This window comes from Pocillopora damicornis, chromosome 7 (assembly GCF_964200805.1).
Source record: "Pocillopora damicornis chromosome 7, jaPocDami1.2, whole genome shotgun sequence".
NCBI lineage: Eukaryota > Metazoa > Cnidaria > Anthozoa > Scleractinia > Pocilloporidae > Pocillopora > Pocillopora damicornis.
In genome coordinates this window covers 20,547,563-20,569,668 of record NC_142676.1, presented here as the reverse complement: position 1 = coordinate 20,569,668, position 22,106 = coordinate 20,547,563, and the positions used below count along the sequence as shown (strand labels likewise).

The following is a 22,106-nucleotide window of genomic DNA, read 5'->3' as shown; positions in this document are numbered from 1 at the left end:
GAGGGACAGCTCTCAGACTACTCTTTGGAAATTATTATTTGTAGGACACAAAAAATGGCTTGTGTTGAGCATGCCGTGTTTTTCCTGACAAGAAAATCTACCTATCCAAAGCATATTAAACTTTCCTACCTCCACGCACCTATTTAATATTTTAAACTCACCAGACTGGATCCCGCTCATTAAGTTAGAGCAAAAACCGTCAAAGGATTGCAAATCCTTCCATTTGGAAATGGAGTCAAGTTATCCCGCTCATGAAGTTATCACACTTCCATTCTGTAAGCGAAATTGCAAATCCTTCCATTTGGAAATGGAAGGATTGTTCACGTTAGTTTACTAAAAGACCTGAGGCCACAATTTGTTAGTTGTCGTGACGTGGGTCGCTCATTATCATCAAGAACTAGATTTGGACGTTCATTTGCAACTTAGTTTTCAAGCAAAGAGGTGAGCACAAGGCCGCGGACTGCTGCTACAGACTGTTGATGCTGACTGCTTAGATCGAGTGGAAAATTGTATACGGCTTGTCGTGCATCTGCTGGCCCGTTCAAATAATATGTTCACTTTGCTTCCGGCCGCCACCCCAGCTCTGCGAAGTCTTGACGAAACGCTGGTAATTTATCAGGGTTTTTAGGTCGCTTTTGTCAGTTGAGCTACTTACTTTATCTGTATATTCAATATCCAGAAAAAAACTAGCACAAAGTTTGTAATTGAAAATGTCAAGAAAAGGTAGGTAGCAAAACAATTCAATGATGAACAAATTACCAAGCTAAGTGTGATAGGTCTAATAGTATTTTATGCTTGTATGGTTGTTAGAATCTTTATCTTAGAAGTAAAATAATGCGGCTAATAGTTTTTTCGTGTCTCAGTTTGTTAAAGTTATGTCAATTTATGAATGTTTTCATTATGTTTTGCTAAGTGTGATAGGTCTAATAGTATTTTATGCTTGTATGGTTGTGAGAATCTTTATCTTAGAAGTAAAATAATGCGGCTAATAGTTTTTTCGTGTCTCAGTTTGTTAAAGTTATGTCAATTTATGAATGTTTTCATTATGATTAGCCGAGACTTGTTTGTTTCGGTCGCCGAAGAAACGCCTAAGTACAATACATTGGTCATGGGATATTATAATATTTCCGCAATGTGCTGTGCCGAGGTAAAGAAGTAAATCGTGCGTGAAGAGGAAAATTCCTGCGTGTTTTGACAACGATCTTTACACACTGCGTGTAGAATATCGCCAACAACTGCTGACACGTCACTCGCCTTCAGGAAAAGCCTTCACCATACTCAATCTAACATGGCTGTTTGTCGGAATTTCCTCGGATTATGGGGGAAGAAAACCAAAAGGAGAAAAGCTGGTGGAAAACAAATACTACAGCTACATATAGGTCATAAGGATTGAGTCGATTTAGTGGAAAATACAAAACTTGCTTCTTATGGCCCGTTATTGAAAAATTCTCCACAAAATGCCCCCAGTGCGAGACTTTCTTGTTCTTTTGGTTGTCGTTCTTCAGCTGATGATCCTCTATTTCTTGATAGAAATAAACAGAGCTGTGCGGCATAGGGTAATGCACACAACAATGAGCAACGTGAAGTAAGAAGACCGGAGTTCATCAGGAATATGGAGGGACGACGAAGAGGGGACAACGAAAACCATTGCGTTCCGCATAACAGGAATCGTCCCACAGAAAATGATGAACGCCAGGGCTAAAAGAAAAATAGGATATGCTGTTTGAGAACATTTTTCTGAATTAGTTAAATAAGTTTTAAAATACAATAAAAATTTCTGAAAAACTACAAAAAACTGTTGTTAAATATTTTTGACGACGTTTCGACTTCGTTTCACTGTCATTGTCAAGTTAAGAGCAATATTGTATTGAATTGAATTGTGCAATCATATGTTTCTCCAAATCTGTTCTTATACGCAGTTAGACAAGTTTTTAGATTTTAATTTCATGTAAATATCGTATACATTTCTTAAAGATTTGTTCATTTTATGTTCAGCCACTATTCAGTCGCCAGAAAAATTGAAGTATTCAGTAGAATGTCTACAGCGGGATCGAATTAATTACTATTACTCCATCCGCGCTTTTGAGGAAAGCTTCTCCAAACACTTCTCTCGTTAAATGTCTACAACAAATTCCTCGACTTTCTCTTCATTTTCCCTGTGCAGGTCCTTGAAGACGAGCGAATCGAGGGAACTAATTAATTATGGTACTTCTCGGCCGGAAAGGCGTGTTTACGACAACTGAGCATTTTTGGTTGTATATTAAAGAGCTTAGTTTGATATTTCTCAAAGAAATAGATAGAAATGGATAACTGAACGAGATAAACAAATAAAAAAGTGCATCAATATTTTTATCTTTGTATGGTTCTGAGAAGCTTTATTTTTTGAAATAAAAGAAGAGGGCTGGTAGTATTTTGTGTCTCAGTTTGTTTAAAATCGTTATCAGCCTGAAGAAGCTTCAAAGTCAAGTCTATATTTTTGGTTATTATCCAACTGCACGAAGTAGAGTACAAATAATGCACGAATCAAGAACAAATATATACAGGTTTTTTTACAATACAAAATAACCATCTGCCTTCGCAAATCTTACGTGGTACTTCGCCGAAAACGAGAAACTGCTCGTGGTCAATGCACTTGCTATCTGTATCAAGAATGAAGCGTATAGTTCTTTATTTTCTCGCAGTGTATCTGATCGCATGATCTTCCTAGTCAGGCAAGTTCGGCACCTGTAGACAAGATATGTCGTTTGATTGTTAAATGATAGATATTCATATTCTTACATGGCCATAAATTTGGACTAAAAGTGTCGTCTTAAGCTTGTTTAAATGAAAGATTGTGCTAGTGAAGATAGCCCATCATGCTACAAGCATTGCTTCATTTTTTTTCCCCAAATTATGTCAGTTTTTAAAAATTGTGCTACTTTCCTTAAAGTATGTTTTATGGAAAAGAAAAAACAAAACAAAAACAAAGCAAGTCCAAATTACATATTTATTGCTAAAAAAGCACGATATCTTCTCTATTTTGAGTTACGCACTTACTCTGTTACTTACTTACTTACGCTACTGCACTTAATTCAAGACTAAAGGCAGTGACTAAATGAGTAAAAAATCATGGAACGATGTTAGATAGCGTCGTGTTTCTTTTCGACGCTATTTCGTTGGTTGTGAAAGTGGGAACTGGGGCAGAGGCAACCTAAATAATATGAAACTCTCCCGCCGACGCTGCACCACAGTTTCTTTCAGAAACTTACCCATTTATTGTAAATAATCAATCTTAGTGATCAATATATGGTTTTGGATACAGCCCGAGGCCTACGGCCTCGGACGGTACACAAGACAGAGGGCACAATTCACGGACCGACCTTGGCTGGTGAATAACATTTTTATTAATTTTCTAAAACCTAACAAATGGTTGCGAAAAGAACCGCTCGCTGTGAGCGGGCCGGATGGGGAGAATACTGCCCGCTCTCGGAACCAATCAGATTGCAGGATTTGTGGAATATTGCCCGCTCACGAACTGAGAAAAAAAATAAAACAAGTTATGACTCTGGTAATGTTCCCTTCAAAAGAACTTAAAACATAATGCCTCTGCTAGAGGGGCTAAGCCGAAAGGGAGGGCAGCTCTTAGACTAAACTTTGGAAAGAGTACTCTGCAATTTGAAATGGTGATTTCATAAAGAAGTTTGGATCAGTAAACATTGTCTGCGATACCTCAAATTTGATTGTTCAAAACCTAACAGTTGAATTAAGTGAACACAAAAGATATAAAGATTATACGTTTTGTTACAACTAACTTAGTAACGAAAAAATTCTAATCAGTCTGTAAAACTGAAAAGCTTTATTAACTCCAAGCCCAGTTGAATTATCAATTAATCTCTAGATTCATACAACGCTTTTCTTCATGAAAACAATTGTAAACAATTATATCTCGAACTTTCTCTGTTCCTTGTTAGGTTCGCCCATCTTCTCCGCAAAGTACTGTTATCAAACGTACAAACAATCCTAAACAAGTTCATTTTGAAAATAGAACATCAAGGCTACAAAGCTGTAACTAAGAAACAACAAGCTTCGTAGGAATTTTACAACAAACATTTCCACATCATTCGGACCATCTGCTGACAACCGTTACCAAATTCTTTCATCCTTTACTATTAAATGGGAAAAAATTGAGAGAGAGGCTAAGAGATTTATCCCAAGTGATGATATTTCTTGGGTCTTATGCAATGAATTTCTAAAGATACCATATTTATAAGCAAAGAAAGACGAGCTTATCCGAAAAAATTAATGATAGATCCGTATAGGCGATTTCAATCATAAAATGCTCAGGTAGAATGAAAACCTACCTCTACTCTGTTTCTTAGTCCTAGCGATCATCATGCTCGATGGGATGGTTTGTGTTGGGTGGAACAATGTGATTTTCGCTCCTTCTTCTCCTTTATCTTCTCCTCTCTTCGTTTCTGGTCACCTCCCGTCTGATCAGTTGAACGAGATGTTCATAGTTTTCTACGCGTCTTTCTTGAGCCCTGTACCAAAAATCAGGGTTCAAAATAATTTTTCAGCTTTTGACGTGAATATGTAGGTCGTCAAGGCTCATTTCTTTTTCTCGGCTGTCAATAATAAATTTGGATGTGTACTGCTAAAACGGGACGCGTTGCCTAGCACGTGACCAAAATCTTCCCGACTCAAAATTTTACTCTTTTCCTTTTCCTCTCAGCGTGAATTAGTAGGTTGTCACGGCTCATTTTTTTCACGGCTGTCAATAATAAATTTGCGTGCGACTGCTAAAACGGGACGCGTTGCCTAGCACGTGACCAAAATCTTCCTGACTCAAAATTTTACTCTTTTCCTTGAGAAAACTCTTTTTATTAAAAAGAATTTATGTGTTTATGGTGTACTTATAATATACTTTAAATTTCTAAAATAATTTCAGCATCAGAATCTTTATTTTGATCAACATGTTTCGTTGCGGTAATTCTTTTACTGACGAAGCTTAGTGAACGGCTCAATTTTTTGGTGTTTGTTCAAGAGTGAAATATTCAACTTTGTATACACAAACTGGACGAATTCTAATCAGTCAGTAAAATTGAAAGAAAGTTTTATTCGAATCCCTGGATTCATGCAACTCTTTTCTTCATGAAAACAATAACCAAACAATAACATATAGAACTTTCTCTGCTATTTGTTAAATTCACCCATCTTCTACTGTTATCAAACGTGCAAACAATCCTTAACAAGTTCATTTTGAAGATAGGACATCAAGGCTACAAAGCTGTAAATAATCATCAACAAGCTTCGTGGGAATTTTACAACAAGAAGTTCAAATTTTACGGACCAACATCTGACAATCTTTAATAAATCCTTTCGTCCTATACCATTAAATGTAAAATAATTTAAAGAGAGACAAGCTTAGATATTTGTCCCAAGTGATGATATTTCTTGTATCTTTTGCAATGAATTTTTAAGGATAACGTATTTATAGGCAAAAAAAGACGAGTCTGTCCGAAAAAAATAATGATAGATCCGTATAGACGATTTCAATCATAAAATGCTTAGGTAGAATGAAAACCTACCAATACTCTGTTTCTTAGTCCTAGCGTTCATCATGCTCGATGGGATGGTTTGTGTTGGGTAGAACAATGTGATTTTCGCTCCTTCTTCTCCTTAATCTTCTTCTCTCTTAGTTTCTGGTCACCTCCTGTCTGATCAGATGTTCATAGTACGCGTTCTCTACAGCCCTGTAATGAAACTTGGGGTTCAAAATAATTTTTCAGCTTTTAGCATGAATTTGTAGGTCGTCACGGCGCATTTCTCTTTCTCGGCTGTCAATAATAAATTTGGATGTGTACTGCTAAAACGGGACGCGTTGCCTAGCACGTGACCAAAATCTTCCTAACTCAAAATTTTACTATTTTCTTTAACTGAAAACTCTTTATATTTAAAAAAATTTAGATGTGTATAGTATACTTTAAATTGCTAAAAGAATTTCAGCATCAGAATCTTTATTTCGATCAACATGTTTTGTTGCGGCAGTTCCTTTTCTGACAAAGCGTAGTGAACGGCTCAATTTTTCGGCGTTTGTTCAAGCGTGAAATATTCAACTTTGTCTACACAAACTGTCGCGCTTCTGTCAAGCACTGACTTAAATTTGAACACTTGTGTTGACCTGATGATCTCTCTAATACCTCTCTTACATTTTTGCTCATTGCCATGTCATATTTTGTTATTTGTGAACCTTTCAGTTCATACAGATCAGTTGCTCCATATAAACTTTGAAAGTAATGCACTATAAGTTGTCTGTAGGTGATATATCTAATAGAACACATGTCCCTCGAGCGTGACTTTTACCGCAAACATCTCTAGCACGTAAGTCAAACACTTTAAAATGGCCATTATCAGCACAATGTATCCGACTGTTAAAATATATGACCTAAATTGTTCTGACATCAATGACTCAAAAGCTCTTTTCAGGCCCACACAGTATTGATATCCCTCAATAGTAGGCTCACCATGGACATTACTAGGGTAACTTTCACCGTATTCTGGCTGGTAATCTTCCTCTTGTACAGTAAGCATTTATGGTAAATCTGTTAGCAGTAAAAATGATTGTCTTGATAATTGTGACAAACTGCTATATAGTTGACTTCCAATATACATTATTTGTTTCAAGTCATCGGGATTGCCTATTCCTTTCATATTATGGTACATTAATGCACATAAACTCATTGCAACACATTGTTGCCCTGCATTTTGTCCAAATACAACAACATCCCCTTGACTATATGGTTCTTTTATTGTTTTACTGGGATCCACATGGTGCAGACCAGGGCTTTCTCTATATCATTTTATAATAAGGTTCGGATATAAAGCGCGCTGTCATTGGTTGAAAGAGCGTGCTCCATGAGAGTATAGAGCATAGAACTGAGCTAAAGCTGTCACGCCATCTGCCAATTGTACTATGTTCGACCTTTTCCGGGACTTCTTTTTAGCTTTTTCCCGATAATTAAAAGTGAAATTTCGGAACTGAAGCGAGCCGGCAAGTAGCAACAGAAGAATCAAACAAAGGTTTGTAAACATACCAGGCGCCGTAATTTACGTTATTAAAACGTGAGCAGATACGAAAATCCTCAAAGGAAAAACAAAATGAACATTCCGAGTTTTAAAGATTTTCATGCTCAGTTAGATTGCAAGCTTACGTACGGAAATAAAAATCAAACACAGCTAACACTCGTATAGTATATAAAGTTCAGTGTTCAAATACAAAAGTGAACAAAACAGAAATGATGAAAAATATAACCAAACTGGCATAACTGTTAAAATACATTCTAATCATGACGGTGTCTGCGCGAATATGATCATGCTGAAGTCCATCGCGGCTCGCTTATCATGGCGATCTCAGGTCATCACAGTAAAGCAAGCCTCAGAAACTACATCGGCCGCCCCTCGAGTGAAAAAATAAGAGCTTGCTCTATACTCTCATAGAGCACGCTCTTTCAACCAATGACAGCGCGCGTTATATCCGAACTTTATTATAAATCACTATATGGGAAATTATACAGAAAGAAAGAACCTTCAGTATTTGAGATATTTCTTTCCATGTTTATGTCTACTTGAATTGTAGACATATCTCACTGAAGAGTGAACGTTTCTTGTTCTAAAAATTGGTTTCCTTCTCATTTTTTGTACAAACCTGACTCTTGTTTTATGTCTACTTTTCTTTCGTGTTGCATTATTTTTAATAAGATCGTGGACTTTCGATTACTTTAGTGCGTTTTTACTTAAACCGCTCCGTACATAACTCTGCAGTTTTCTAATTTTCTGAGAGAGACGTTTTAAAATCTTCACTGGTACTCTGTTTGGTTCACGATCACGTTTATAGCCATGGCATTCACCCAAAACACGAGCACAATTATAATATACATACTTCGCATAGCGAGATCTGAATTGTTGTACTCTTATTGACACTGTAAAATCATTATGTTCATGTACATTAGTCATATTGACAACTTTTTCAAGTAGATCACAGTCGTCAAGAGTATTCATCATGTCTTCTACCAAGCACATACAACTCCATTCGAAAAGCGAACCAACATTCACGATCGCTTATATAATAATAATAGTGATTATGTACGAAATACCAAATCGTACTTTGCAAGTATTGAATCCAATAAAAACCAATAACAGAAACAGGATATTTAACGGAAGAGCTAAGCTTAGATATTTAACCTTACTATTCAAGTTGCTTTTGTCAGTATCCTTATCAAATTTGCTGTCGTTAGCGCCACCTTCGAAGTTGTGTCCACAAACATTCTTGATTTTTTCAGCAAGTGAGGTGTTCGTCTCAGCATCACAGTTTGTTGTTAAGCCGGCTGTTACAGTTTTGCCGGTATTTTCGTAGTTTGAACTCACATATGGTTCATTTGTTATCTCGTGAGAACTAGTATGAACTTTGCACATTTGGCTAGCTTTTCAAGCTATAGAGTTCGTGGACCGGTCCATTCCGAAAACGCTCGACATCATTTTGTACGTGAGATAAGCGTATAAGACAAGGAATCTTTGCAAAGCGGTCTTCGTAAAACGCAGCATTCTGTAAATTGTGTTGCTTAAGAAAAGCGAGCACCTGATAACACAAGTTGTGGCACTCTCGTCTCCAGTTTCCGCGATTTACGCAAGGAACGCCTGGAACCAGACCCCCATTTTGCTTTTCGGCTACCAATAACGACTTGCATTTTAAGACTCGGGCTTTCCTACGGAAGCCCGAGTAATAAGGTAAACAGACAGACATCAGTAGCCATCCAGTTTTATAATCCCCCTACTCAAATAAACCATTAAGATCAGCAAACTGGTTCACCTTTAAATTTACTGTTTAAATTAAAGAAATGAAACATAGTATGTTGGCCTGCCAAACTTCGCCGGGAGACGCCGTCTTCCTGCCCTTAGAGCAGGACAAATTTTTGTCAGGCGTGAAATCTGACAGATTTGTCAATTTACACGCTATGATTTGAAGGAAAATGTCAATCAAGAAAGTTTGATCTCTACTTTCAGTCGGAGTATTTCAATCCGAAGCCCGCCGAATTTCTTAGTTGCGCGGAAGATGGAAGATTCGTATCTCGGTATGCTGCATAACGATCCTTACTCAGAATACAACTATTACGGTTCCTAAGTTTACGTCCTAGCTGCATCTCTAGGGCCAATATGTATATTGTAAATGTCGTAATTGAAAATGTAAAGAGATAGCTAGCAAAACAATGCAATGAGGGACAAATAACAAAGTGTGATAGTATTTTTATGCTTGTATGGTTCTGAGAAGTTTTATCTTAGAAGTAAAATAAAGCGGCCAGTAGTTTTGTCGTGACTCGGTTTATCTGAAATTGTTATCGGCCCAATGAAGCTGAAAGTTATGTTATGAATGTTTTTTACGCGTTGTGCCTCTTGGTGCTGCCGAGAGTTATTCGTTTCGGTCGACTTGTAAACGCCTTAGGTAAGCCACCGCTAAGGCATTGAAGCATAGAGGCAAATTTCCGGCTGTTTTCGAATATTCAGCATATTTTAGTATCTTTTCTAGATGCATTTATCAATTACGTTTGTTTAATATAGCCAATCAGCTGCTGACACGTCACACGCCTTTCGCGCCACTCCGTCAGATAAAGCCCTCACGATTCTCGCTCTACTGAAGTTCGTCGGATAATGGCTGCTGAAACACTGAAAAATCCGTATCGCTTACAGAATGTGACGTTCAAACTTTCCTAGAAGGTGAAGAAAACAAAAGGAGAAAAGCTGCGGGAAAACAAAGATTACAGCTACATACTGGTAGTACTGGTCATAGGGATTGACTCGACTGATTTAGTGGAAAATACAAAACTTGCTTCTTCTGGCCCTCAATCAGTCTCCACAAAATGGCCACAGTGCAAGACTTTCTTGTTCTACTGGATATCGTTCTTCTGTTGATGATCCTCCATTTCTTGATGGAATAAACAGAGCTGTGCAGCATAGCGTAACCCGCGACAACAATGAGCGGCGTGCAGTAAGAAGACTGGAGTTCATAAGAAATGTGCAAGGAGGAAGACGGGAAAACGAAAATCTAAGCTTTCCGCCAAACAGGAATCGTCCCACAGAAAATGATGAACGTCAGGGCTAAAAAAGCAGGGTAGGCTGTTTAAGAAGCTTTCCCTGCATCAGTCAGATAAGTTATTAAAATACATTAACAATTCCTATAAAACTAAGAAAACTGTTGTTAAAATTCATGACGCCAGTCTACGCCGCTTCTCTGACCTCTCACAAATCATAACGGCTGTGGCAGCGAGGACGTAACAAAGAAAAAGATCTAATGGGTAGAACAACGGTTCAGCACGTACGTTTTTTTAACTTAGTACATTTCTTAGCCGTCTTCTGGTAAACGACAACATGAAATCACCAAAATTTGCGTCGTCCGCGACGCCAAATTATTTGTACTTCCATTTGTAACTCAACGCTGCTTATAGACGTTAAGAATTGAATTGAATTTTGCAATCAAATGTTCCTTATACGCAGTTAGATAAGTTTTCAGAAACTTAATTTCACGAAAAAAACGAAGAAATTCATTTAAAGATTTGTTCGCTTTCTGTTCAGCCACTATTCAGTCGCCTTGAAAATTGAAGTATTCAGTAGAATGTCTACAGTGGGATCGAATTAATTACTATTACTTCATCTGCTTGAGCAAAACTTCTCCAAAAACTTCTCTCGTTAAATGTCTACAGCAAATTCCTCGACTTTCTGTTCATTTTCCCTGTGCAGGTCCTTGAAGACGAGCGAATCAAGGGAACTATTTGTTACGGTTCTTCGAAGCCGGAAAGGCGTATTTACGACAACTGAACTTTTTCGGTTGTATAGTAAAGAGCCTAGTTTGATCATTTTCAAAAGAAATAGTTAGAGCGGTGGCTAAACGAGATGAACAAAGCGTATCACTATTTTTATCTTTGTATGGTTCTGAGAGGCCTTATCTTAGAGATAAAAGAAAGGGGCTGGTAGTATTTTGTGTCTCAGTTTGTCTAAAATTGTTATCAGCCTGATGAAGCTTCAAAGTCATGTTTATATTTTTTATTATTATACAACTGCACGAAGTAGAGTACAATGAATGCGCGAATCAAGAACAAACATATACAGGTTTTTTTAAGTACAAAATAACCATCTGCCCAAATCTAGCGTGATACTTCGCCGAAAACGAGGAACTGCTTGTAGTCTAAGCACTTGCTATCTGTATCAAGAATGAGGCTTGTAATGCTTTATTTTTTTGCACTGTATCTGATAGCATGATCTTCCTAGTCAGGCTAGTATCACCTCACTCACTCTCTTTTAATCGCCAGTTTAACGCGTTATTATTTATCCTCGGTGAAAAAGATGAATTCATAATAACAAAGGCCAAGCGGGGAGGGGAGGAAAGTTTTTCATTTTTTGTCTATGACATGCATGCATAGTTATATTTGGAAAAGTGAAGCCGATCTATCTTTTGTCTGTAGGCAACTCGTCTCAATAGCTATTGTAGGCGATTGTAGGTCGCTACGAATTGAATTTAGTTAGTAATCAAATTCACCCCTTCCTTTGGGAGATAGTTTCTGAGCTACGATTCTTTCCCAAGTTTTCGTCGCAATTCTTTTGACATCAAAAAGCAAAACTGTTCGGATATTTTGAAACTAGAAAACGTGTAGAGGTGTACGGAATGTATTTAACCATTTTGTCTTACACCTAAGATTAGAAAGCCTTTAGTAACATATACATGGCCGACATGGATGGCTTCACAAGATAGACAAATTACAAAGCTGTAGAATGATCTTTTGTAAGGTTCAGATAACCTCTTTTTCTGCCTTCACTTTAAATCTTAGAAAATAAAAAAGCTTGTGGTTTTAAATCTCTTAGTTTGTCTGAAATTGTCCTCGTCGAAATTTATTTCAGATAACCGGTACTTAATAGTAGGGACGCCACAGAAACCGCACAAGAGGGTAAACGTACACAAGAGTGCTTCTATGCCTGGCAGGCATAGGAACACACTTTTTTACATTTTTCTTCACGAAACTAGCATACTTCAGTTTCGTGGAAAAGTATTCGATTTGAGGAGTAAATCATTTCGAAAATTGGAAAAATCGACTCATACTTTGAAATATGTGAAATTTGCAGCTCCATGCGAGTGAAATTCTCCAAATATTCGCCATCGCAAACGGCCAACAGTCTGAGTGGCAAAACTACTAATGAGCCCATACATTAATATTGTTTTTGAAACTTCTAACTTTTAACATCGGGTGGCTGGGAAAATTTGTTTCGATGTAACAGGGTGAATGTCGCAGAGAAGGTTAAATATTCACTATATTTCGATTATTCAGAACCCCATTTTTCGTAGCTTGAAAGGAGCGCTACCACAGCTACGTCGAGACAGCAGGAGATTGAAATGTCGAGAAATGATGAGCTTGAACACGAAACATTATCGTCAGATACATTTAAGTGATTAAACACCTACGTTGCTTTTCTTATGTGATCAACGAGAACGAACCAGCGTTGATAATCGACTCAAAGCTGAACCCTTTCTTCTGCGACGATGAGTAGGTACAAATAGGTCGCTAAAGGAGCGATGCATAACTAATGGTATATCCACAGTTTCTAATGGAGTTCTCGTGATCTTGCTTTTCCCGACAAGATCCTCAAAGGAGTTCGAGGAGAGAAGCGGCAGCTACAAAACCTTTGGATTATTCTCAAACAAACTATCACTTGACCAAGGGATTTCCTCATGTTTTTCACCGCTTATTTCATCCTTCCTAAAAGCAACAGCTCGATAAAATAAATTTCCATCTCCGCTGACAACGACTTCTCTCCTTCGAAGAGTTATATTTTCAGACGTCGTAATTTGTTTATCTGATACGTTAACAAGTATGAAAATAGGCTGTACATACATAAATACAACTGAAAAGACTTAAATGAGTTATCTCATAGCGATTAACGGCTAACTTTGTAAAATGTCAAGACCATTACGCGATGACGATTTCATAATAAACCTGACATGAGCAGAGACGTTCATCGGTATATTTCGTGGAAATACTAACAAAAACTTACAGTTTTCTCGAATCAACATTATCTTTATCCATTCATGATAAAACTGCGGCGGAAAAGCATTGATCTCTCTCCAAAACTGATCGTTGTTTCGGCCGTTGAAACAACCTTTCGCCGCCATACATTTCTTTATGGCGAGTTGCAATGTTTGCCGCGTGGCGATCCCAGAAATCTTTGCGCAAGCACAAGGACCCGATTACTGGCAACTCGTTCATTGAAACGGAACTTGAAGATAATCAATCTTAAAGACCAAATAAGTTTTGACTCTGGTAGTGTTCCCTTCAAAAAAGGAAAAAAACTTAAAATACACTGATTATCCTGACAGAGCTACATTTATAAAAAAAGCCAAAATTATACGCGTATTTCTACATTACGCCAAAAATTATGCAAGCACAATCTATAAGGGCCTAACCACGAGCGAGCATGACTACGCTTATCACGAGTAACTAGCCTCGTTCCAAACCTATACCATTCTTGAATTTTAAATAGACGACGGAGTCAATTTCAAAGTCTTCAAGACACAGAACTTTCCAACTAAGAATAATGTAAAAGAAACAACAACTTTCTCCCTTGTTATGGACGTACGATCATTCAACAGTCATGGACTGTTCATTTTTCTGGCATAATTCACTCTGTGATAACACGAGTGCTGATACCGCAAACTTCTCGAGCGGCTCGTAATCCAGTTTCCATGGCAGTGTGGACAGTAGCACAGGCAGTCACACTCGTGGCTTCACCAGCGAAAAACAGGCGATCCCCCACAGGGCGCCCAAGCTCGTGGCGCAGGCCATACGCATGAACTGTTGGAGAGCTGTACCCCCCGCGAATGAAAGGATGTTTGGACCAATGGTAATAGATGTAATCCATGAATGAATCAGTAGCAGGGTGCGGGTTGGAGACAGTTCTGTTGAAAAAGTTGAAACAGGTAACAGGAATGTTAAGAACCGCTAAACAAAAAACACCTGTCTCCCTTTTACATCAACCCGTCTCATGATCCCCAAAAAGCACTTCAACAAAAATGGCGAATCACGTTTGACCCTCTTCCTCTTCAGATGTAAATATCTCTTCCCAGCACTATCCTCCGTACAGTTCTTATAAGTTAAGCTCTGAGAATATGGCCTACATCAAACATTATTCCCGTACATTTTTTAACTGAAGCACTCATATTTTCAGAGGAAATTCCTCTTTGTGCAAGTGAAAAGGATAACAACTTTCATAGTTATGGATGATTCACCCGCATAGAATGAAAGTATATGGTCCATCTAGCATTTTCGGATAATGCAGCTTATTTTAATGCAGAAAAGAGAGTCAAAAAATAGTTCATATTTAGACACATTTGTAAAGGTACAGCTTCCACCCCAACCATATTAAGTGCCTAACTTCTCGAATTCAACCTTAAATTTTCCCAGCAGACTGCGAAACCACTCGCAAGTAAATAGCGGGTGGTGGTTAAGATTTCCCACTCTATTTCATCAAATGTGAACACTTTAAAGAGTGGTCTCGTAGATTCATTTAGCTACTTGCAATGTTTGTACAATATAATCAAATCCATTAAACATTCATTTAAATTCAATAATTGTCTTCTGGTACAATTTTTGAAATCTGTGTGCGACTGTTCATGGAGCAAGTACATTTTTTTAATGTCACCATCAGACTTGCCGATGATGGTGAAATAATTTTGTTAAACTTAGAATTAAATGATAAACTCGAATTAATGTGCATGAATGTTTTATGCAAGGCCTCAATGAGATTTATAATCAAAATTCAGATTAAACTGTCATGAAAATTTCGTATCTACCTCCCGCAATGCTGAAGTTCCAGAAATGTCCCAATAATTTCCATTCTCTCTACCTACTTCTTTTGAAGGGTGGGGCACTTACTTAAATATGTGATCCAAATCTTGAAGAAACCCATCTAAAATTTCTTGTCCGCTGAGGTTAATTTTCGCCTCTGCGGGCTCAGCCGTTTGAAAGCCCGCGATCAGATGACACTTCTCAGTGCTCTCCGTCGAGTCACGTGTGTACATCCATATTTGGCTCACAAAGCCCCGTACTCTGTATAATAGGTTTAAGTTGTCCGGCCAGAATTGTGACTTGAAACGACAAACAATTTTCAGTGCCCCTCTCATTTTTATTCCGTCTATGGCTCTTTTTTTGCTTGCTGGCAAAGGCGGAATGAAGGTTATGTCACCATCTTTGAGAACTGTCAGTGGCACAGTTATAACCACATATTTGGCGGTTAGAGTTTGGCCGAGTTGATTCTTCAGACAAACATGTCCATCTGATTTCGACTCATGCTGCATTTCTATTTTATCCATACCATTCTCACCTGCAAGAAACAGCATTTAAAGAATGGAAATTGCTCCTTCTTTGAACAAAGAGTTAAGAAAGATGGTGAAGTTTTGAGCTTAGTCTTTGTCCTACGCTTCACAAAAACATACAAGTACCGACCGGGAATCAAATCTCAGACATTGGGATTCCGTGCTCCGACGTTCTACCGCTGAGCTACAAAGACCCTAGGTTCATATATGACACCTGTCCTTCAAGTACTGCCGGGATTTGCATTTTTTGAAAGTGTTATGTGAATAAATAGAATCAAAAGGCTGATCAATTTTGAGCTTGGTGAAGAAATAAAGGTGTTTTTCGTCTATGTGAGTAAATGTGAAGAACGGAACACGAAACTAAGAATTGCACCTTGCAAACCCTAAGAATTGAACATTGCGAACATTAAGACCTAAACACTGCGAACATTTATGTTATTTTTTAATTAGAACCTACCATGAAACTGAATACTGATTATCTTATCAAAGGGCGTGTTTATTGACACACACGTAGCTTTTATATACCAGAATTGAGTTTAATCCTTCGAGAGAAATTGTTGTCTACGAGAACGGATAGTTTCTTTTTGACAAATTAGAACCTTGGAATATTTTAAATCTAACTATCGGAGGATATAGCCAAGAAAAACCTTAACAACCGTAAATAGCAGAAAGCTGATAAATTTTGAGCTTGGTGAAGAAATAAAGGTGTTTTGCGTCTTAGAAACGAAGAGAAGTTTTCAGTTGAGTGTCAAACGCATTCTAGGATTGCATTAGCTTTGCTAAACTTTGTCCTTTGATTGTTCTAGAAAACGTGCACCATCTTCTCAACCAATCAGTTGCAAAACTAAAACCAACCACGACTTGATCAATTCCATTTCCTGTGCTTCAATCAGTTTGCTCGCTATTACTATGACTTCTCACTGGCTCTTTGTGGTAAAGAACTTTTTTCTAAGTTTAAAGACACTACATAAACTTGACTCTGAAGATGACTTCCGCACAGGTTGTCGAAACGTCAGTCACCAACAACAGTTCTTTTCAGAACTACACTCACCCGGACGATCACACTATACGAACTACACTACATAAAATTGCTTCATTCGATTAATATCAGCTCTCATTGAAGGCGAGTGCATGGAATATATACCGTGTTATATAAAAGACATATAAATGTCTCTCAAACAACTTTACCTTTCCAATTAATCTCTGTCACTTGCCAACACAGCCGTTTCTCGACTTCAGAACACTTCTTTAAGAAATGCTCCACAAGCAGAGAATACGATCCCGCCAACCTGAAGAAAAAATTTGAAAAAGCAGTAAAATATACCTTGAAAAAAAAATACCGATAAAAATGAAATATACTGAAAATACCGTGAAAAGTTTATGAGATACGCAAACAATTAAATGTGTCCTTTATAATTCTAATGTTGATCAGGGGTTTATCCTGAAAAAATTGAGAAGAACGGGCAATAAAAGGCAGTAGGGGAGCGATTGTATTCTATAACAACAACCAACCTTCACATCTACTTGAAATGGATTACAAAATTTGACCAAACATCCAACAAAGAAGGGAGGTAAAGGGGAGGATAGTAGTCATCGAAGTCCCAACCCACCCACCCCTCCCCCCTCTAAATCCACCCAAGTTGGTAATAAGATCTGAGGAAACCAATCTTCAAGAGTCAACCTTTTTCAGTTTGAATGGTTTTGCTACGAAGCAAGTCTAAATTGTTAACATTTGGGTCATTTTAGGGTGCTTCTTTGCAAGGACGCGGTGAGCTTTGTCGTAAACCTGCCTGGTTATATTAAACCTGCATATGGGAGTAGATTCTTCAGTCAAACGTTCAATTTTGTTACTTTTAGACATGAGCACAAGCAATTGACGTCACAAGTGGTAATGTATTCTTTAATCTTCCACACGTAAAGTGAAACCAGGGGTGAACATGAAAGCGACCTTCGCAGTAATGAACACTACTTGGGCTGTAGTGAAAATAAGGCCTAAAAAAATTCAGGCCTGTACGGGGTGACAACAACTTTTTCCAAAAGCGGTCGCCGATATTGTAATGGGCAGCTGCGCTGTAACATAAATCCCAAACGAGAGAACGTGCTCGCAGGCTAAACAAATGGCGGTAAACGACCGGTAACTAGCTTCTATGGAAACCTCTGGTAGAACATAGAAAGACTGAGTTAAAATGATGGATTGACGAAGGGCAGTTCATTGCTTGTGGCAGAGATGGTGGAGTGAGACTTCGCTTAAACACCCATTCAAAAGCCCCTTTTCCTTCTCTAGAAATTTTGGATTAAAAGTTAAAACTGACCTGAAATTCCCATCACCATATGTCCAAGCATTTTCCTCACGTGCACACTCATACAGACCCATCTGGCTGGGTGCAGCAGCTACTGTTTGGCAATACATAGAATCAAACACCGCCATCACATCATCGTTACACTTCTGTCTCTTCAACCACTGTTGAATACTCATGTCTCTGCGACAGGAAAAAGTACCAAAGAAACCAGTCTCTATAAGTCTAAAATTCACCTTCCGTTGTTTTAAAATGACGCATTAAAAAGTGCATAAGATGAATTAGCCTCTCTCGTTGTTAAGTTTGTTCCATTACCTGCTTATTAGTTTAGTGAATAAAGGGGTAAGTTTCTAAAGAACTGTGGTGCTACGTCGGTGGTAGAGTATAACAGGGTAATTTAGTATTTTTATCAACCGAGTTGATAACGTAAATTGGCCACCGTAAAGAGTTTATAAGCTGACATTTCGTGCGTTAGCCCTTCGTTGATCGCTCTGACGAAGGGCTAACTCTCGAAACGTCAGCTTTGTTAAAACAAAATTACCCTACTAGACTAGTGATGTATTTTACTTTGCCAACCACTTACACCGCAGAGGTCAGATTTTGCAGCCATCTCTTCTCAGGGAAGAATGACACTCAGCTAAAATGTCTAGGGGACTTACCTAAAATTCTCGGCATCATCTCCGGGATTCTGTCTACTGTCAATTTCTGATGCCTCTATTGATTCTGCTTGGGCAGAAGTTGCCTTGGATTCTAAATCAGGTTTAACAAAGTAACTCTCTGCACTTCTACCATTATCTTCACAGGAAACATTTTCTGCATTTTGATGGAGTTCTCTTTTAGATATCTTGTCCCAAAGAAAAATGATATCATCCCAAGCTTTCCAGGCTTTCTGAATATCAGGATGGCTACTTAATAGTGGATGTAATTCATCTTCGTAGAAAAACATGTATTCTTTCTCCATTCCCTCACATTTGAAGCACTGCAAAGTCAGCAAAATGAAAGATTTCTCCAATCATCTCATGTGCTCTTTTATCAAGAAGGAAAATAAAGTTATGGAGAGCACCATGGCACACAGCCAATCAAAAAGAGCATTATGTACCAGGTGGTAAAAATTACCTGATCATATGACATTACACCCAGCACGAAAGTGCGACCCCGTGTGTGTGACAGTATGACAATTGCATGACAGTGAGATTGCATTATAAATCAAATCACCATCTTAGATGGCAATAGCTACTTACGTAAATATGGTCAATTATCTTTCCTGGGAGACTGATGTCTTTGTGGTATTGTAAAAGTCAGTCAAGCCCTTAGGATTGTTCACTCCTTTGGGACAAATTTTTTTCTCTCCCCATGCAGCCCTCTGCTGCTTTAAAAATCAAAGATGCACTTGCTCCTCAAAATTACACCAGCTATGCTGGGCACACACTTATTCGCTTTACAAATGAACTGCTATTTTAGGAAGAAATTCCTTTTTGGTTGCTACTGGGCATAAAAGGGCTAATAAGAAAAGATGTCCACATTAGCACTAGTATGTATGTTACAGTAGGGTCCCAGCCTCAGGAGTGAGAGAAAATATATTATAAATAACATGCTTTACAACACTTCAGTGATGAATTCTAAATGCAATTTACAAGTAACAAGTCCTGACCACTGATAATTCCATAGAAAAAGAAAAATTGCATGCATGCAATCAACAACACCTTCACCCACTAAAAGTTTATGTATCTTACTGGTTGCACAACCCAGCCATTTTCTTTTGCTGTCCTGGTTATGATACTATCTGATCCATGGATAAACTCTCCACCAAGATCAATTGGAGCAAATCCTTCAAATGGCTGAACTTGCTTCACTCTTCCACCTAGTGAGACAAGCAAAAAGTAATTATTGAAAAATTAAAGGAAATTAGAAGATTATTAAATATGTTCAAAATTCTCTCAGGTCCCTGAGAGGTGGATCACAGTTAATACATACTCAACAAAACTCAATCCTGGGCCCAGTTGTTCAAAAGGAAGATAACTCTATCCAACAGATAAATTGCTATCCAGTAGATAGCAATTATACAACCAGGGCCTGATTGATAAATAAAAACTGCTGAAAGTTGTCTACTGAGAGTAACACAGGATTTTCAAATGGCCTTCTCTTGAAATTATAGCCTTTAAAGATACCTATTCAACAATGCTAGATTAAAAAATAAATATTTAAGTTGAGTTCGGTCCATTCAAAGAAAAAACAACTATATTCCAAACAGTTCAAAAGTGTTCTGAGTAATGCTTTGATGTGAAAAAAGGATGTGCAAAAGAAGTATGGGTAAGTGATTTTGACAAGGGTTATAAGGGTATAAACAAAAGAGAAAATTGCATTACGTGCCTTCTTGTGCAATTCAATATGTTAAAAATTGACTACTGTATTTACCAAAATAATCAGATGCTTCCAATAGGACAACTTGAAGACCAGCCTCTGACAGAGCTGATGCTGCCGCCAGCCCAGCCATTCCTCCACCGACAACAGCAACTTGGGTATCATGGTAAGGTGGTGTTGCCTTCCCTTGAAGAAGAAATGAATGCACCATTGCTAATGCACAAAGAAAAAGCTGAATAACTTTTTAATCAGCTGTCAACAGGACCCAACAAATCATATATTCATTGCTTTTGTTTTTTTTTTTCACATAAGGCTTTCAGTTGTTACAACATGATAAGTAGAGTAGAACAAATTTATTTGTGGTTTGCACTTTGAGTAAGATGTCTTGTTCATGTGAAGATAAACACCCCTGAGTGACTGAGTCCATCCTTCTTTTCAGCTTCTTATCGTCTAATTCCCTAGTACCTTGAAATTTATCATGCAGGCCTACCAGAAAATCTAATAGTATACACTTTTCACTGTAGAACTTGGGTCAAAAACATTTCAAGATGTTTCAACTGGTCTCCAGTAATGTGATGATCATGATATTCCAAGGTTGGCAGGAGAAGGTAAAGTGTGCACTCCAACCAAGTGGAGCCTTAACCTCAAGTGACTAGAAATATCACTACTCTCCCAGATGGGATGGTAATTCATTGCAGGTTACCCCAAGGTATTTTGTCAGCTTCCCTGATGGTTTTCCTGTACCCATTTATACTCTTGGGTGAAGAGAGGCATTGTCTGAGTAGAGTGTTTTATCTTTTGACTCACATAAGTGACCAAAACAGAATTTCTCCTTACAATATCCATACAATCTCAAGCAGACAATTAAACTAAGTGATGAGAATATAGAGAAATATGAATTAAGGGATTATTAGTTGATTCAGTGACAAATTCTCAGAACTAAAATCATAATAACTCTATGGCAGTTATTATGGAAAATTACTAATAAGATCTTGGGAGTGAAAGGTTTAACAAAGATCACAACACAATGACCAGCCCAGCTCTCGAACCAGGACCTCTCAACCTGGAGTCCACCACATCTCCCCTGAGATTCCAAGACCACTTGTTATAATCTGGAAAGCTTTCTGAGTCTTAACTTGATGGATAGGTAGATGTTCAAATTTTAATTAATTATACTCCTAATGTTCATTTCTAGCTACAAGAAATGGGGATATAAACTCTATAAAACCAACCATCACAATCAGCGTTACTCATTCTGTTAACTCTCTTCTGATTGTGCTCCAAACAAGCTGCTGCATGAAAACCAAGACACGCTTGACATTCTTTCAGTCAGTTAGGTAGGAGTTTATGTTCAACCCCTTGAAATTCTCTAAGCTTTCCTGAAACAAAAATTTATCATTTCCACTATTGAGAAATAAATTATTCAATAAGGTAAAAAGTCTGAGATTTTCATTCTTCATAAGCTAATAATAATTTGCTCTTTATCACCCCTATGACATGACGAATAAACATCTTTCAACAGTCATTGGCACTTCAACCAACATTTAGACTGAGGCCCCATGTACTACACAAAATCTGTATCTTGTGGTTGATAGCTTCTCAGTGTTTCAAGGAGGGAAAACTTAAAATAGAAGGACACATTCTTTAAGACATTCCCTGGAATGACAAAGGGATATACAATACATAACTAAATAAAATTATCATCAAGCGTGTTTGCCAAATGTTAGATCAATTAGTCTGCTGTACAAAACATTACATCCAGAACGTCCCTGATTAGCCTAAGTGCAGAAAAACCCCACCTCCCTCCCCATAGGAATGGACCCCAAAACCACTGCCTCCCCTTGATGAATTCCCCAGTCCTACCTTAGGCATTCTTCTCTCGCTCTCATCTTAAATTAACATTATTTCTGTCCTAGTTCTTGGCTCTTCTTGGATCTGCAAGTATGAAGTCTTCCCCTTAATAACCTGCTTAGATAGGTTGGAACGATTTCTGAAAATTCTCTGACCATGTGTCCAGCTCTCTTATGAATACACAATCAAAACAAAACAGATCAGCAGAC

The 22,106-nt window shown here is 37.9% G+C and overlaps 1 protein-coding gene and 1 long non-coding RNA gene across 5 annotated transcripts; both read right to left on the bottom strand.

The window, feature by feature from the left end:
- Positions 1 to 918: 918 nt before the first annotated feature.
- Positions 919 to 13,199, bottom strand: LOC149043061 (uncharacterized). 2 transcript variants are annotated; one of them, XR_016188102.1, is made up of 3 exons: positions 13,072 to 13,199; positions 4,341 to 4,520; positions 919 to 1,698 (listed from the first exon to the last, which is right to left on the bottom strand). It is a non-coding gene; the product is annotated as an uncharacterized LOC149043061 (long non-coding RNA). The 2 variants fall into 2 exon arrangements; XR_016188101.1 differs by lacking the exon at positions 13,072 to 13,199 and adding an exon at positions 5,568 to 5,796.
- LOC113670552 (uncharacterized) lies at positions 12,820 to 22,079 on the bottom strand. 3 transcript variants are annotated; one of them, XM_089211179.1, is made up of 9 exons: positions 21,910 to 22,079; positions 21,279 to 21,425; positions 20,101 to 20,232; positions 19,419 to 19,546; positions 18,345 to 18,664; positions 17,701 to 17,868; positions 16,577 to 16,677; positions 14,949 to 15,396; positions 12,820 to 13,972 (listed from the first exon to the last, which is right to left on the bottom strand). In XM_089211179.1, exons 2-9 carry the CDS (start codon positions 21,298 to 21,300, stop codon positions 13,696 to 13,698), a joined length of 1,596 nt encoding a protein of 531 aa, XP_089067305.1. In that variant the 5' UTR covers positions 21,301 to 21,425; positions 21,910 to 22,079; the 3' UTR covers positions 12,820 to 13,695. The 3 variants fall into 3 exon arrangements, with proteins under 3 accessions (XP_089067305.1, XP_089067303.1, XP_089067304.1); XM_089211177.1 differs by having other exon boundaries at positions 20,101 to 20,259; positions 21,910 to 22,072; XM_089211178.1 differs by having other exon boundaries at positions 20,101 to 20,256; positions 21,910 to 22,061.
- Positions 22,080 to 22,106: the final 27 nt, after the last annotated feature.

Excerpts from the sequence above, each read along its gene's own strand:
- LOC113670552 (XM_089211177.1), bottom strand. The coding sequence starts at position 21,300 with ATGAGTAACGCTGATTGTGATG. Across the intron at positions 19,547-20,100 it reads GGAAGCATCTGATTATTTTG|GTGGAAGAGTGAAGCAAGTT; the intron begins GTAAATACAGTA and ends TTGTCTCACTAG. Across the intron at positions 17,869-18,344 it reads GATGATGCCGAGAATTTTAG|AGACATGAGTATTCAACAGT; the intron begins GTAAGTCCCCTA and ends TTCCTGTCGCAG.